This window comes from Patella vulgata, chromosome 7, assembly GCF_932274485.2.
Source record: "Patella vulgata chromosome 7, xgPatVulg1.2, whole genome shotgun sequence".
In the NCBI taxonomy this organism is placed as follows: Eukaryota; Metazoa; Mollusca; class Gastropoda; family Patellidae; genus Patella; species Patella vulgata.
In genome coordinates this window covers 57711870-57726739 of record NC_065885.2, presented here as the reverse complement: position 1 = coordinate 57726739, position 14870 = coordinate 57711870, and the positions used below count along the sequence as shown (strand labels likewise).

Below are 14870 nucleotides of genomic sequence, written 5' to 3'. Positions count from 1 at the left end.
GAGAGGATTCAGCCTATTTTTCTATACATTTCGATTTAGTACTACATAAATATGCCCATTGTTCAACGGATCATTTGGTAGTGCTAGTTCTTAAAAACTGGGGGGTTGGATGGCCGAATGGTTAGCGTGTGTGCGCGTTGTATCATAAGGTCTGTGAGTCAACTGGCGTGGTTTCAATTCCCCAGTTGTACATGACAAAGAGTTGGGTCGCCTGTCCAACCTCGTGGGTTTTCTGCGGGTCCTCTGGTTTCCTCTCCATGCTAAAGACCCCTACACGCAAGCAAATTATTGAAATAAAATTGAACCATGTGTTAGTTCTGAAATGGCCTGGTTTATGTCGAGTAGAGGTTACATCCCATCTCTCTCTCTCTCTCTCTCTCTCTCTCTCTAAAGCTGGTGGTTGTCATACATTGTCTTGCCTGGCAAAGTTGTATTTTTGTTATGCATTTGACTGATTCCTGTTACTTTTTTTCCCAGTATTTTAATTTATTAAAAAGTGTCGCTGGTACATTGGAAGCGGGAGATGTGGAAGGGCTTCGACCAATGGCACATCTACCTCGAGATGATCGTACCAGATTATTGGCACAACGAGAAAGAACGTGTGACTTGTTGGTCAAGAAGATAAGAGTTCTGAAAGAAGTACTGGCCAGAAAAGAAGGCATGCTTGTCAATTATGAGAAAGATTTAGAAAAATTAAAGTAAGTGAGAGTAAAATTGTCTTTATCAAAATCAAAGATAATTTTCAGGGTTTTTTTTTCTTGATTGGTAAAAATGCTCCCCAATTTAAGTACATCTATGTCATTCACTTTAGACATAATACTCAACATCAGCTTAATATTAATTTTGAAAGGGATTTTCCGTGTTACAGATACCTGTGTCACAGAATTGTCCTGAGTCTCTAAAAAGTATATTGGTCCAAAAATGATTCTGTTCTATTCAGAATTTACAAAGATACAAGGAATTGATCAGTAATAATATCACTAATCAGCCTATTGGTCAGTAATAATACCACTAATCAGCCTATTGATGGTTGATATCTGTGGTTCTATGTGTATAATATTACTGTTTAAGCACCAGGTGTTTCCCATGTATAGCTTCTGTATCATTAATTATCTTTTACAGACAGTTAAAGGAAGTATCTGAACAGAAATCAGCCCAGTTAGAAGCTTTAGTAGTAAGTATTTTTATTCAATCTATATTATTTTTCTTATTGGGTGCATTAGAGTGTTATAAGGATAAGTTTTATGCTGTTAATTATAAAAGATTAATATGAGCATACAAGTAGACATCTTATAGGCTTGTTCATCCAGTGGTTCAAATGATAGAAAATGTAACATATTTTTTTACCAATTAATTAATTACCAGTAGATAATGGATATCCCCAATCCTTTAACCAATCCCAATGTTGATCAATCCCCAATGCTTGACCAATCCCCAATGCTTGACCAATCCCAATGTTAACCAATCCCAATGTGTGACCAATCCTAATGTTTGATCAATCCCAATATTAACCAATCCCAATGTTTGACCAATCCCATTGTTTGATCAATCCCCAATGTTTGACCAGTCCCAATGTTTGATCAATCCCAATGTTAACCAATCCCAATGTTTGACCAATCCCCAATGTTTGACCAGTCCCAATGTTTGATCAATCCCAATGTTGACCAATCCCAATGTTAACCAATCCCCAATGTTTGACCAATCCCCTTGACCAATCCCCAATCGTTTGACCAATCCCCACTGACCAATTCCGCAAAACAAAGTCTTCATTATTCATTTTAACATTAAATTATAAAATTGCAAGAGTAACCTGATGCTCTAGAGAGTTCATTATCGGCTTTTCATGTCATATGAATAAATACCTTATTAATAATTTGTATGACATTTGAAGCCAACAAAAAGACATACAATAGGTAGATTTAGCTCTTACAAACTGCATCTTTAAAATCAGTGATATTTCATTTTATTAGAGAAGAATCCTGACAAGAATTCTCTTGTTTCATAAAAACTTTGAAACTCTTGACAATTTTCAATAACAGCTTAGATGACAAAGCTGTTGTCTTCCAATCTATCATGAAGCCTGCTTTTGCATAATAAGTTTTGATGATATTTTCAGAATGATGTACAAGGACGATCCGAGGAAACCATTTATCTCCGAGAATGTCTCAACAGGACTAAAGACAGATTAGAACAAGAAAAACGTCTTAACAAAGCCATTAAAGAGAAAAAGGTGAATAAAAAAAACATCTCATATTAAAGATTATTCTTTATAATATTTGATTAACCGTCACTGTAAAGTTGATAGTGGTCACCTTTGAGGGGTTTGGATGGCTAAATGGTTAGCGTATGCGCGCTGTATCATAAAGTCTGTCATTGAGTCAACTGGTGTGGTTTCGATTCCCCGGTTGTACATGACAAGGAGTAGGGTCACCTGTCCAACCTTGTGGGTTTTCTACGGGTCCTCCGGTTTCCTCCCACTGCTAAAGACCCCAACGTGTAAGAGAATTATTGAAATAAAATAAAACCATATGTTAGTCCTGAAATAACCTCTTTTGTGTTGAGTGGACGTTAAACCCCATTTCTTTCTCTCTCTTTTTGTCACCTTTGAGTAAATGACTTCTACCAATGAAGATATCTGTCACAAATGGTTCAAGTGGTCATTTTAAATGCATAATGTTTACTGCACTGTAACGTTGATATTTTGGACTAAGCAACAAATAACTGTTATAAATGAAAATTAACAACACTAATAGATCAAAGTCGTCAGTTTATATACATAATGTGTATTAGTTCATTAAATTGTTAGTAATCAGGCAGTAGTCATTAAGTAGGTGTTTTGTCACTAACGTGTTAAAACTGTGACTATTGAATGATATACACCACTATTGTCCAGGTTTGTGTATTCGATAGTGATGGGTGTTATAATTAGTCACACTTTTACACCAGTAGTGACATCTTTTACAGCTAGTTACAGATCTGCTAATTAATGACTGTATAATATCTAACAACTTTCTATCATACTAAGATAGGGGCGCCTTCTCAACCTCGTGGGTTTACTCCAGGTACTCCGGTTTCCTCCCACAGGAAAGACCCCTGTGCGTGCGCTAAGATCATAAAAATAAAAATAAGACTTGTCTACGATATCACCTTCGGTGGAACCGCACGTTAAACACTAAGAAGAACAACATATCGTACTAAACATTAGTTTAGAATACTGACCATGATTTAATGACAGAGATGGTCATTACTAAAAGGCCTAGCTTCATTAGTCTACAGTATCATCTTACCAGTGCTAGTCAGTTAAGATGGTAGTCATTAAGTAGGTGTTGTGTCATGTCACCATTAACAGGATGTTGATTTATACACACATCTCGGGGAAATTAAACTGTTTGTCTAATAAATAAACGTGGTAGATAAGTGAACGGGGTGTCCATAACAAATTTAAGTGAAAAGGTATAACTGAAAAAACTGTAGAAGTGGCATTGTCAATTCTTTATTGTATTTATGTAGCTGAAACAACTGATATTTTAATATTATGACATTTGAGTTGGACGACTTCTTAATGAATTGGTTTGTTTCTTTACAGACCTTCCATCTTGAAAATGAGAGAATTCATTTGGAGACTCAACCACCAAAATCTGCAAAATCTCCAACTAGTGATGACGCCAAGGTAATCTATAATAATATTCACTACAATAATTTAATGGACTTTTCTTTAATGTAATTGTATCCAAATTAGATTTTCCGGCGTGGTTTCCCCTTGTCAGTGATGCAGGACGGAGGGCCTGACAAGGACAGCTGTCTAGTCGTTCGGATGGGATGAAAAATCGAGGTCCTGTGTACACATTGGCGTGCAGGTAAAAGATCCTTTGGCCGTTGGAATTCGATAAAGAGTAGGCCGTAGCGCCGCAGCCCAGGCGGGCAATGTATGGCGTATGCCAGTCTTCATTAACCCAGTTTAGAAACAGAACAGTAGGACGTTAAACCCCATTTCATTTCATTTCATTGGCGTGCACGTAAAAGATCCCTTGGCAGTTGGAATTCGATATAAGAGTAGACTGTAGCGCCGCTGCCCGGGCAAAATTGCCCTCATAGCACACTGTATGGCGTATGCCAGTCTTCATTAGCACAGTTTAGGAGCAGAACAGTAGAACGTTAAACCCCATTTCATTTCATTTTCCCCTTGTCAGCTGTCTAGTCCTTCGGATGAGATGAAAAACCGAGGTCCCGTGTAAACATTGGAATGCACGTAAAAGATCCCTTGGCAGTTGGAATTTGATATAAGAGTAGGCGATAGTGCCGCTGCCCGGGCAAAATTTCCCTCATAGCACACTGTATGGCGTATGCCCGTCTTCATTCGCCCAGTATAGGAGCAGAACAGTAGGACGTTAAACCTCATTTCATTTCATTTTCATTTCCAAATAAGATTATCTACCTGTTGATATATTGATTTGTTTTCTTATTTAAAAGTTAATTAATCCATTTGAGTACATTTAATTTGAATTTAGCCTGACTTTATTATTGGTTCTCATCTCTTTGACTGAATCTAATTTTCTTGTTTATCTAGTGACATTCAATTATTTTGTTGAATTGTCAGATATCCTTTCAAGTCTCATGTAACAACTTTTCGTCTTCGAAGGAATTATCAGTGAGAAGAAATCGACCATGTATCTGTTATCAGTAGTTATTTCAGTCAGTTATATAGAAGTATAACTCTTGTTTTTCATTTTTTTGCGTCACTTCCGTTTCTTGAAATTTTCGTTTAGCATCTACCGTAGCAATGATCTGTGTGTTATAATTATATTGGGAATGTGTTTAACCAGTTCTATCACATATGTGATAAATGCGCAAAACAAATATTGTCCTTTAATTCTCTTGGGGCCACCGTGGCTAAGTGGGTAAGACGATGGCTCGCTAGTCTGGAGGTTGCGTGTTCGATCCCTGCATTGGCCGAAAAAAGTTCATCCAGATATTTCGGTGTGGTTCCCCCTTGTCAATGATGCAGGACAGAGGACCTGATAAGGACAGCTGTCTAGTCATTCAGATGGGACAAAAAACCTGAGGTCCAATGTACACATTGGTGTGCACATAAAAGATCCCTTGACAGTTGGAATTCGATATAAGAGTAAGCCATAGTGCCGCTGCCAAGGCAAAATTTCCATCCTAGCACACTGTATGGTGTATGCCGTCTTCATTAGCCCAGTTGGAGCAGAACAGTAGGATGTTAAAGCCCATTTCATTTCATTTAACTCTAATAAGGAAGAAAAAGTGTGTATTAAATTAGGCAGAGTTCATGTGTTAATTCGGGGGCTTGGATGGCTAAAGGTTAGCACGTGCGCGCTGTATCACAAGGTCTGTCATTGAGTCAACTGGTGTGGTTTCGATTCCCGGGTTGTACGTGACAAGAAGTAGCATTGTATGTCCAACCTTTTGGGTTTTCTCTGGGCCCTCCAGTCTCCTCCAATGGCTAAAGACCCCTACACACAAGCGAATTATTGAAATATAATTAAACCATGTGTTAGTCCCGAAATGACCTAGTTTGTGTCGAGTGGAAGTTAAACCCCATTTCAATCTATCTATTTATTTGTTATGTGTTAATTCAATTAGTGAAGGTTATATTTTTTGTTTCAAAACATTGATGGGTTGGTTAATATTCTGTTATATTTTTTTAGACAATAGTACAGAAAAAGGCCCAGAAAGAATTACTTAAAAAGAAAGATTTTGAAATAAAGTCATTGAAAGATCAGTTATGTTCTAAAGAAGAGGAATTACGAAGACAGGATCAGAGAGTTATGAGTTTAAAGGGAGAAATTTTAGTAAGTGAATTTTAAATAGACAAAGGATAAAATGACTTTAATCTGTGACCAGTCTGAATAACATTAACTGTTTGTATTTGTCCAACCACCCAACCCCACCCCTACTCCCCTACCACCCCTATTGGAGAAACCAGAAGACTAATGAAATGAGTTGTCCACTGTTTGTATTCATCAGTCTGTCACACTTTCTGTTTAATGGAGGTAGAAAATTGTGGTTAGGTGAATGTCTTGACTGAGTTCATCTGTTTGTCACACCTTTAGGAACACAATAACTCTGCTTCTAATTGAGGCGGACCCACGGTGGCTAAGTGAGTAAGACACTGGTTCGCGAGTCTGGAGGTCGCAGGTTTGATCTGGTGTTGGCCAAGAAAGTTCATCAGGATTTTCTGGCATGGTTTCCCCTTGTCAGTGGTGCAGGATGGAGGGGTTGACAAGGACAGCTGTCTAGTCGTTCAGATGGGATGATAAAACCGAGGTCCCGTGTACACATTGTCATGAACATAAAAGATCCCTTGGCAGTTGGAATTGGTATAAGAGTAGGCCGTAGTGCAGCTGTTCGGGGAAAACTTCTTTTATAGCACACGGCATGGCGTATGCCCATCTTCATTCGCCCAGTCGGAGCAGTACAGTAGCATGTTAAACCCTATTTCATTTCATTTTTTATTTTCATTTTCATTTCTAATTGAGGAAGAGTGTTCAGACTAGATGTAGATGTTCTTTAGGTGCATGGCTGTATATGGTGGCTTGGGTGTGTGTGTGTGTGTGGGGGGGGGGGGCGAATGGTTTCGATCCTACACTTGCACAAGGCGTAGGTCCACTGCCTAACCTTTTGGGTTTTCTCTGTCTAGTCATTCGGATGGGAACAGAAAAGTAGGATGTTAAACCCCATTTTATATATATTACTAAATTCTTTGTTCTAAAATAATTGGATTTTTATTTCAGAGAAAACAAGTTGAAGTAGAATAGAAGAATTAATCATCTTTGAAAATAGAATCTTTTTTTTCATCATGTTTACCGGTATTAATATCTTCCTTATGTACATTTTATCATTTGAAAAGAGAATTTATAATACATTAAAACTTTTATAAAAATATTAATTAAATAAATAAATCAGATTTGTTTTGTTTTTTTAAAACAAAAGGTTGCGTAAATAATCTTCTTTAAGTGGCATTCTGTAAGAAATGACTGGAGTAATAAACAAAAGTGGAAAAATAGCTACATGTATATTTTGGCAACGTTTCAAGGAATATTCTCTCTTGGTTTGAACATAATTTATTGTACTAGAACCTAAATACAGTACAAGTGGATTGGGACAAAAGTTACGAAAACTTACCAATGCCCTCACCTCAATGTTATCCAAACGTCACCTAAATAAACTAATAGCTGTTTTCCATAAGTATCCATTTTTGTTTATTACTCTTGTATAGTACATTTATTGGTAAAAAGAAAAATTTCATAAATATGTTTAAATGTTTAGAATGTGTAATATTCTATACTAATCTATACCATTAGTTACTCACACTTTCATATATTTAAATGTGTAGAAAGTAATATTTTATGCTATAGAAAAAATGAATGTTTTTGCCTATCAGGTCCCCCACAGTTCCAAGTATGATGTCATTTAAGAAAATGTCTATATGGTACATCTATTAATAAAAATGAAAATTCATTAATGTTTAGAAAGTGTTATATTCTTTACCACTGGAATTTGATGTATAGTATATATATATTTATGTTATAGATCAAAGACAATTATGGTATATAAATATGTATATTTTATGTAGATATTAAGTGTTAATTTTTCTGTGATATGTCAAATGTTTATTCTATATAAGTGCTTCTTGTCCATCTTTTAAACTGTGATAAATAGAAATCTATTTGTAAAGTTTTAGATAATAAATTAAGCCTTCATTTGACCAGTTTTACTAATTTATAGATGGTTTATTCCCTTTTAATGTAGATATATTTATAGAAGTTCCAAGTCCCATGTGTTTTTTTTCTAAATATTTCTTTTTAATTTGAAGAATGGAATTTTTACAAACTGTGACAGATTAATAGTCTATAAACAGTTGACCAAATAAGGTTTTGTCTGGCGGAGATTTTAATGTGATTGGTTTGTGTAGGCTAGTCTAAGATTAGTTCAATTCTGTTAGATACAAAACGACCATTAAATAAATATTTATCTTGTCCGATATATTCAGTTTTTTATTGTAGATATTTTTAGATTCATTTTATTCTCAGCAGCAAGCCTGGAAATTAAGCACCTGTCACAGACATGGAAATTTAGTAAGACACAATCCATCTTGTGTCTGTCATTTTGTCGGGCACCGATTTCTATTTTTTTTGTGTGTTTTTATTGATTTTATTAATACATGCATCTTAAACAAAGTTCAGAATGTCTGACACTGGTTTAGTAGTGATTGATATTCTGTCAGGTACAATATGTTTTGTTTAATGGTCGAGAGCGAAACATTAAGTAATATATTGATAATGCACAAGGCGTAAGCCGAGTGTTGTTTCAATATATTATGCAATGTCTTTAGCTTGAGACCATTATTATTAAACAACTTAAAATACAGAAATATATCACACAAGTTCAATATTTCATCTAGTATAGATAATGTACGATTGGCAAGTTGCCCATACATTATTGGAAATAATGGTATGCCAACTTCAAAGAATAATGTTACATCTGTGTTTTAAATATTTTTATTTCCAGTCCTGCTTGTTAGATAAATCATTTTTTCATTTATGTGAATGTTAAAGATGCATTATGTAAGAAGTGAATCGATCTAGAAAAATAAAAATTGGAAGACAGATTTTGTTCTTGCATAATGCATCTATTATTTCTGTTGATAATAATTGTTAATCACCAAGGTCAAACCACAGCTAGTTAGTTTTAAAATGCTCATATATATACATAGATAAAAATAATTATGCTCATTCTAATATGTAGATAGATGTTAAAGTTTCTCATTTTTAAATTTTATAAATGTTGATCTGATACTATTTTAAAATGCCTTTTGAATTATATAATCATTTCATTGAATTTTTAAAGAAATTTAATTGAATGACATATTATTTATCTAAACTAATTAATTAAAGATTTTAATATTTAAATATGAATAAAACTATTTGGAAATTTAAATGCCTTTTGAATTATATGATCATTTTATTGAATTTTTAAAAAAAAATTTAATCGAATGACATATTATTTATCTAAACCAATTAATTAAAGATTTTAATATTCAAATACGAATAAAACTATTTCAGATAGTTATTTGTAGATTATTATAATGTTATGCCTTTTTTTTTAAAACAAAATTCCATAAGTGCCCCATAAATTATAGATATTATTAACCTAATTAATGACATAATTAGTTAATTAATTAAATGTATTGTTTGTCCTGTTAGAAGATCTCAGTAAAGACCTTTTGTAAATTATGCTCTAATTTATTATCATACCCATTATATAGAATCTGAATAACAAACTATATTAAATTCTATATCTTAGAAAATATTGAATTCCATATTTTAGAAGAATTATATCTGTATTGAAATTCCACTTTGGTGTTTTTTTAAAGTGTATCTCTAGTTTTGTTCAAATTGTTCTGTAACCAAATACTGTATACTATCTTCATTCCATTTAGAATAAATTTTCAATAATTATAAACTATGACTCTTGTTGTTTATTTCATTAGGGGGTTGGATGGCCAAATGGTTAGCACGTGTGCGCTGTATCATAAGGTCTGTCATTGAGTCAACTGGTCCGGTTGTACTGAAAAGGAGTAGGGTCGCCTGTCCAACCTCATGGTTTTCTCTGGTTTCCTCCCACTGCTAAAGACCCTTATGCACAAGCGAATTATTGAAATAAAATTAAACCATTTGTGTCAGTGAACTTTAACCTCTCTCTCTCTCTCTCTGATTTCATTTAGATAATGTAACAGTATCCTTCAGATTATTTCAATAATTCGCTAGGCTTTAATCTTGTTTGGTCATGGGAGCCACGGTGGCTCAGTGGGTAAGACCTGGGTTGCAAAACATAAGATTTAGGGTTTGTGAGAAATTTTTCTCTGGATTTTCAGACCTGGGTAAGCAATCTGAAAAATATCAACTGTTACTTTATCCCCGGAAGCAGAGTCATCCTGGTAAGGGAGTCCGTGCCATACTCATTGAACCACAGTGGCTAATAATAATGTACTTACAAATTATAATCGGAACCCTTAAATTCTTCAGTAACTCCTGGATATGAACTAGAATGTCCCGAGTTCGATTGCTTAGCCAAGGCTGCTGTAGGAAACATAACCGGAGGGCTTCAAAAACGACAAGAGATGGAAACATACCTTCTGGATTTTTTCATTTCGCTTCGAGATGCTATTAGTATTATTTATTGTAACGTTTACCACATCCTTGTAGCATTGCTCCCTTATGGTAACGTTTACTTGATCCCTGTACCATCCCTTATGGTAACGTTTACTGGATCCCTGTACCACCCCCTATGGCATCGTTTATCAGATACCAATAGCATTGCTTATTGTAACGTCTACCACACCCCTGAAGCATTGCTCATTGTAACGTCACCACATCCCCGTAGCATTGCTTATTGTAATATCTACCACATCCCTGTAGCATAGCGTACTGTAAGGTCTAACTCCCACTCCCGTAGCATCGCTTATTAATATTATAACGTTTACCACATCCCTGTAGCATTGCTTACTGTAACGTCTACCACATCCCCGTAGTATTGCTATGGCGTCACTGTATGTATTGTATCCCACCACCCTCACAATTACCGGGGTTATCAGATCCACATAACAATGATCAGATCCCCGAACCGTCATTGGTAATGGTAACTTTTACCAGATCCCCGAATCATCATTGGTAATTGTAGATTTTACCGGATCCCCGAGTCAATGATGACCACAACGTTCATCCGGTCCCCAGACTTGTCTTACTCATTCTACGTCACAATTTGGTATTCGTGTGTGGAATTTACATAGCATTACCAAACATTTTGGTTTTATAAATTCAAGATTTGCTCAGTATACAGAACAATCTAAAACACAAAGAATTCATTAAAGATCAATTTATTTCAAACATGACTACATTTAGAATAATAATAATTATAATAATAATAATAATAATCTTTGGTATAAAGAAAATAAACAGAACATTTCTTTTGTCACACGACTTTAATGTTTCCAATTTGGGGCTAATGAAATGGCCAGATAATAAGCATACACGGCGATGTTGCTTTAAATGACATAAAAACTACAGTAGGGTGTCATTTTAACACATAATTCCATTTGCATTCACCCTGGTTTGAACATAATTTATTGTACTAGAACCTAAATACAGTACAAGTAGATTGGGACAAAAGTTACGAAAACTTACCAATGCCCTCACCTCAATGTTATCCAAACGTCACCTAAATAAACTAATAGCTGTTTTCCATAAGTATCCATTTTTGTTTATTACTCTTGTATAGTACATTTATTGGTAAAAAGAAAAATTTCATAAATATGTTTAAATGTTTAGAATGTGTAATATTCTATACTAATCTGTACCATTAGTTACTCACACTTTCATATATTTAAATGTGTAGAAAGTGTAATATTTTATGCTATAGAAAAAATGAATGTTTTTGCCTATCAGGTCCCCCACAGTTCCAAGTATGATGTCATTTAAGAAAATGTCTATATGGTACATCTATTAATAAAAATGAAAATTCATTAATGTGTAGAAAGTGTTATATTCTTTACCACTGGAATTTGATGTATAGTATATATATATTTATGTTATAGATCAAAGACAATTATGGTATATAAATATGTATATTTTATGTAGATATTAAGTGTTAATTTTTCTGTGATATGTCAAATGTTTATTCTATATAAGTGCTTCTTGTCCATCTTTTAAACTGTGATAAATAGAAATCTATTTGTAAATTTTTAGATAATAAATTAAGCCTTCATTTGACCAGTTTTACTAATTTATAGATGGTTTATTCCCTTTTAATGTAGATATATTTATAGAAGTCCCAAGTCCCATGTGTTTTTTTTCTAAATATTTCTATTTAATTTGAATAATGGAATTTTTACAAACTGTGACAGATTAACAGTCTATAAACAGTTGACCAAATAAGGTTTTGTCTGGTGGAGATTTAAATGTGATTGGTTTGTGGAGGCTAGTCTAAGATTAGTTCAATTCTGTTAGATACAAAACGACCATTAAATAGATATTTATCTTGTCCGATATATTCAGTTTTTTATTGTAGATATTTTTAGATTCATTTTATTCTCAGCAGCAAGCCTGGAAATTAAGCACCTGTCACAGACATGGAAATTTAGTAAGACACAATCCATCTTGTGTCTGTCATTTTGTCGGGCACCGATTTCTATTTTTTTTGTGTGTTTTTATTGATTTTATTAATACATGCATCTTAAACAAAGTTCAGAATGTCTGACACTGGTTTAGTAGTGATTGATATTCTGTCAGGTACAATATGTTTTGTTTAATGGTCGAGAGCAAGACATTAAGTAATATATTGATAATGCACAAGGCGTAAGCCGAGTGTTGTTTCAATATATTATGCAATGTCTTTAGCTTGAGACCATTATTATTAAACAACTTAAAATACAGAAATATATCACACAAGTTCAATATTTCATCAAGTATAGATAATGTACGATTGGCAAGTTGCCCGTACATTATTGGAAATAATGGTATGCCAACTTCAAAGAATGATGTTACATCTGTGTTTTAAATATTTTTATTTCCAGTCCTGCTTGTTAGATAAATCATTTTTTCATTTATGTGAATGTTCAAGATGCATTATGTAAGAAGTGAATCGATATCTATATAACATTTGAAGCTAGAAAAAAAAAAATTGGAAAACAGATTTTGTTCTTGCATAATGCATCTATTATTTCTGTTGATAATAATTGTTAATCACCAAGGTCAAACCACAGCTAGTTAGTTTTAAAATGCTCATATATATACATAGATAAAAATAATTATGCTCATTCTAATATGTAGATAGATGTTAAAGTTTCTCATTTTTAAATTTTATAAATGTTGATCTGATTCTATTTTAAAATGCCTTTTGAATTATATAATCATTTCATTGAATTTTTAAAGAAATTTAATTGAATGACATATTATTTATCTAAACTAATTAATTAAAGATTTTAATATTTAAATATGAATAAAACTATTTGGAAATTTAAATGCCTTTTGAATTATATGATCATTTTATTGAATTTTTAAAAAGAAATTTAATCGAATGACATATTATTTATCTAAACCAATTAATTAAAGATTTTAATATTCAAATACGAATAAAACTATTTCAGATAGTTATTTGTAGATTATTATAATGTTATGCCTTTTTTTTAAAAAAACAACATTCCATAAGTGCCCCATAAATTATAGATATTATTAACCTAATTAATGACCTCTAATTAGTTAATTAATTAAATGTATTGTTTGTCCTGTTAGAAGATCTCAGTAAAGACTTTTTGTAAATTATGCTCTAATTTATTATCATACCCATTATATAGAATCTGAATAACAAACTATATTAAATTCTATATCTTAGAAAATATTGGATTCCATATTTTAGAAGAATTATATCTGTATTGAAATTCCACTTTGGTGTTTTTTTAAAGTGTATCTCTAGTTTTGTTCAAATTGTTCTGTAACCAAATACTGTATACTATCTTCATTCCATTTAGAATAAATTTTCAATAATTATAAACTATGACTCTTGTTATTTATTTCATTAGGGGGTTGGATGGCCAAATGGTTAACATGTGTGCGCTGTATCATAGGGTCTATCATTGAGTCAACTGGTCCGGTTGTACTGAAAAGGAGTAGGGTCGCCTGTCCAACCTCATGGTTTTCTCTGGTTTCCTCCCACTGCTAAAGACCCTTATGCACAAGCGAATTATTGAAATAAAATTAAACCATTTGTGTCAGTGAACTTTAACCTCTCTCTCTCTCTCTCTGATTTCATTTAGATAATGTAACAGTATCCTTCAGATTATTTCAATAATTCGCTAGGCTTTAATCTTGTTTGGTCATGGGAGCCACGGTGGCTCAGTGGGTAAGACCTGGGTTGCAAAACATAAGATTTAGGGTTTGTGAGAAATTTTTCTCTGGATTTTCAGACCTGGGTAAGCAATCTGAAAAATATCAACTGTTACTTTATCCCCGGAAGCAGAGTCATCCTGGTAAGGGAGTCCGTGCCATACTCATTGAACCACAGTGGCTAATAATAATGTACTTACAAATTATAATCGGAACCCTTAAATTCTTCAGTAACTCCTGGATATGAACTAGAATGTCCCGAGTTCGATTGCTTAGCCAAGGCTGCTGTAGGAAACATAACCGGAGGGCTTCAAAAACGACAAGAGATGGAAACATACCTTCTGGATTTTTTCATTTCGCTTCGAGATGCTATTAGTATTATTTATTGTAACGTTTACCACATCCTTGTAGCATTGCTCCCTTATGGTAACGTTTACTTGATCCCTGTACCATCCCTTATGGTAACGTTTACTGGATCCCTGTACCACCCCCTATGGCATCGTTTATCAGATACCAATAGCATTGCTTATTGTAACGTCTACCACACCCCTGAAGCATTGCTCATTGTAACGTCACCACATCCCCGTAGCATTGCTTATTGTAATATCTACCACATCCCTGTAGCATAGCGTACTGTAAGGTCTAACTACCACTCCCGTAGCATCGCTTATTAATATTATAACGTTTACCACATCCCTGTAGCATTGCTTACTGTAACGTCTACCACATCCCCGTAGTATTGCTATGGCGTCACTGTATGTATTGTATCCCACCACCCTCACAATTACCGGGGTTATCAGATCCACATAACAATGATCAGATCCCCGAACCGTCATTGGTAATGGTAACTTTTACCAGATCCCCGAATCATCATTGGTAATTGTAGATTTTACCGGATCCCCGAGTCAATGATGACCACAACGTTCATCCGGTCCCCAGACTTGTCTTACTCATTCTACGTCA

General features: G+C 34.0%; 1 protein-coding gene across 2 annotated transcripts in view; it reads left to right on the top strand.

The window, feature by feature from the left end:
- LOC126827502 (forkhead-associated domain-containing protein 1) overlaps nt 1-9454 on the top strand; it is a 37007-nt gene extending 27553 nt beyond the window's left edge. For both annotated transcript variants that reach the window (XM_050556904.2, XM_050556905.2), the window contains exons 20-25: nt 478-698; nt 1123-1174; nt 2117-2230; nt 3587-3670; nt 5673-5816; nt 6759-9454. In XM_050556904.2, the coding sequence (XP_050412861.2) occupies nt 478-698; nt 1123-1174; nt 2117-2230; nt 3587-3670; nt 5673-5816; nt 6759-6782 (639 nt within the window). In that variant the 3' untranslated portion in view covers nt 6783-9454. The remainder of the gene's footprint in view (nt 1-477; nt 699-1122; nt 1175-2116; nt 2231-3586; nt 3671-5672; nt 5817-6758) is intronic.
- The last annotated feature ends 5416 nt before the right edge of the window (nt 9455-14870 follow it).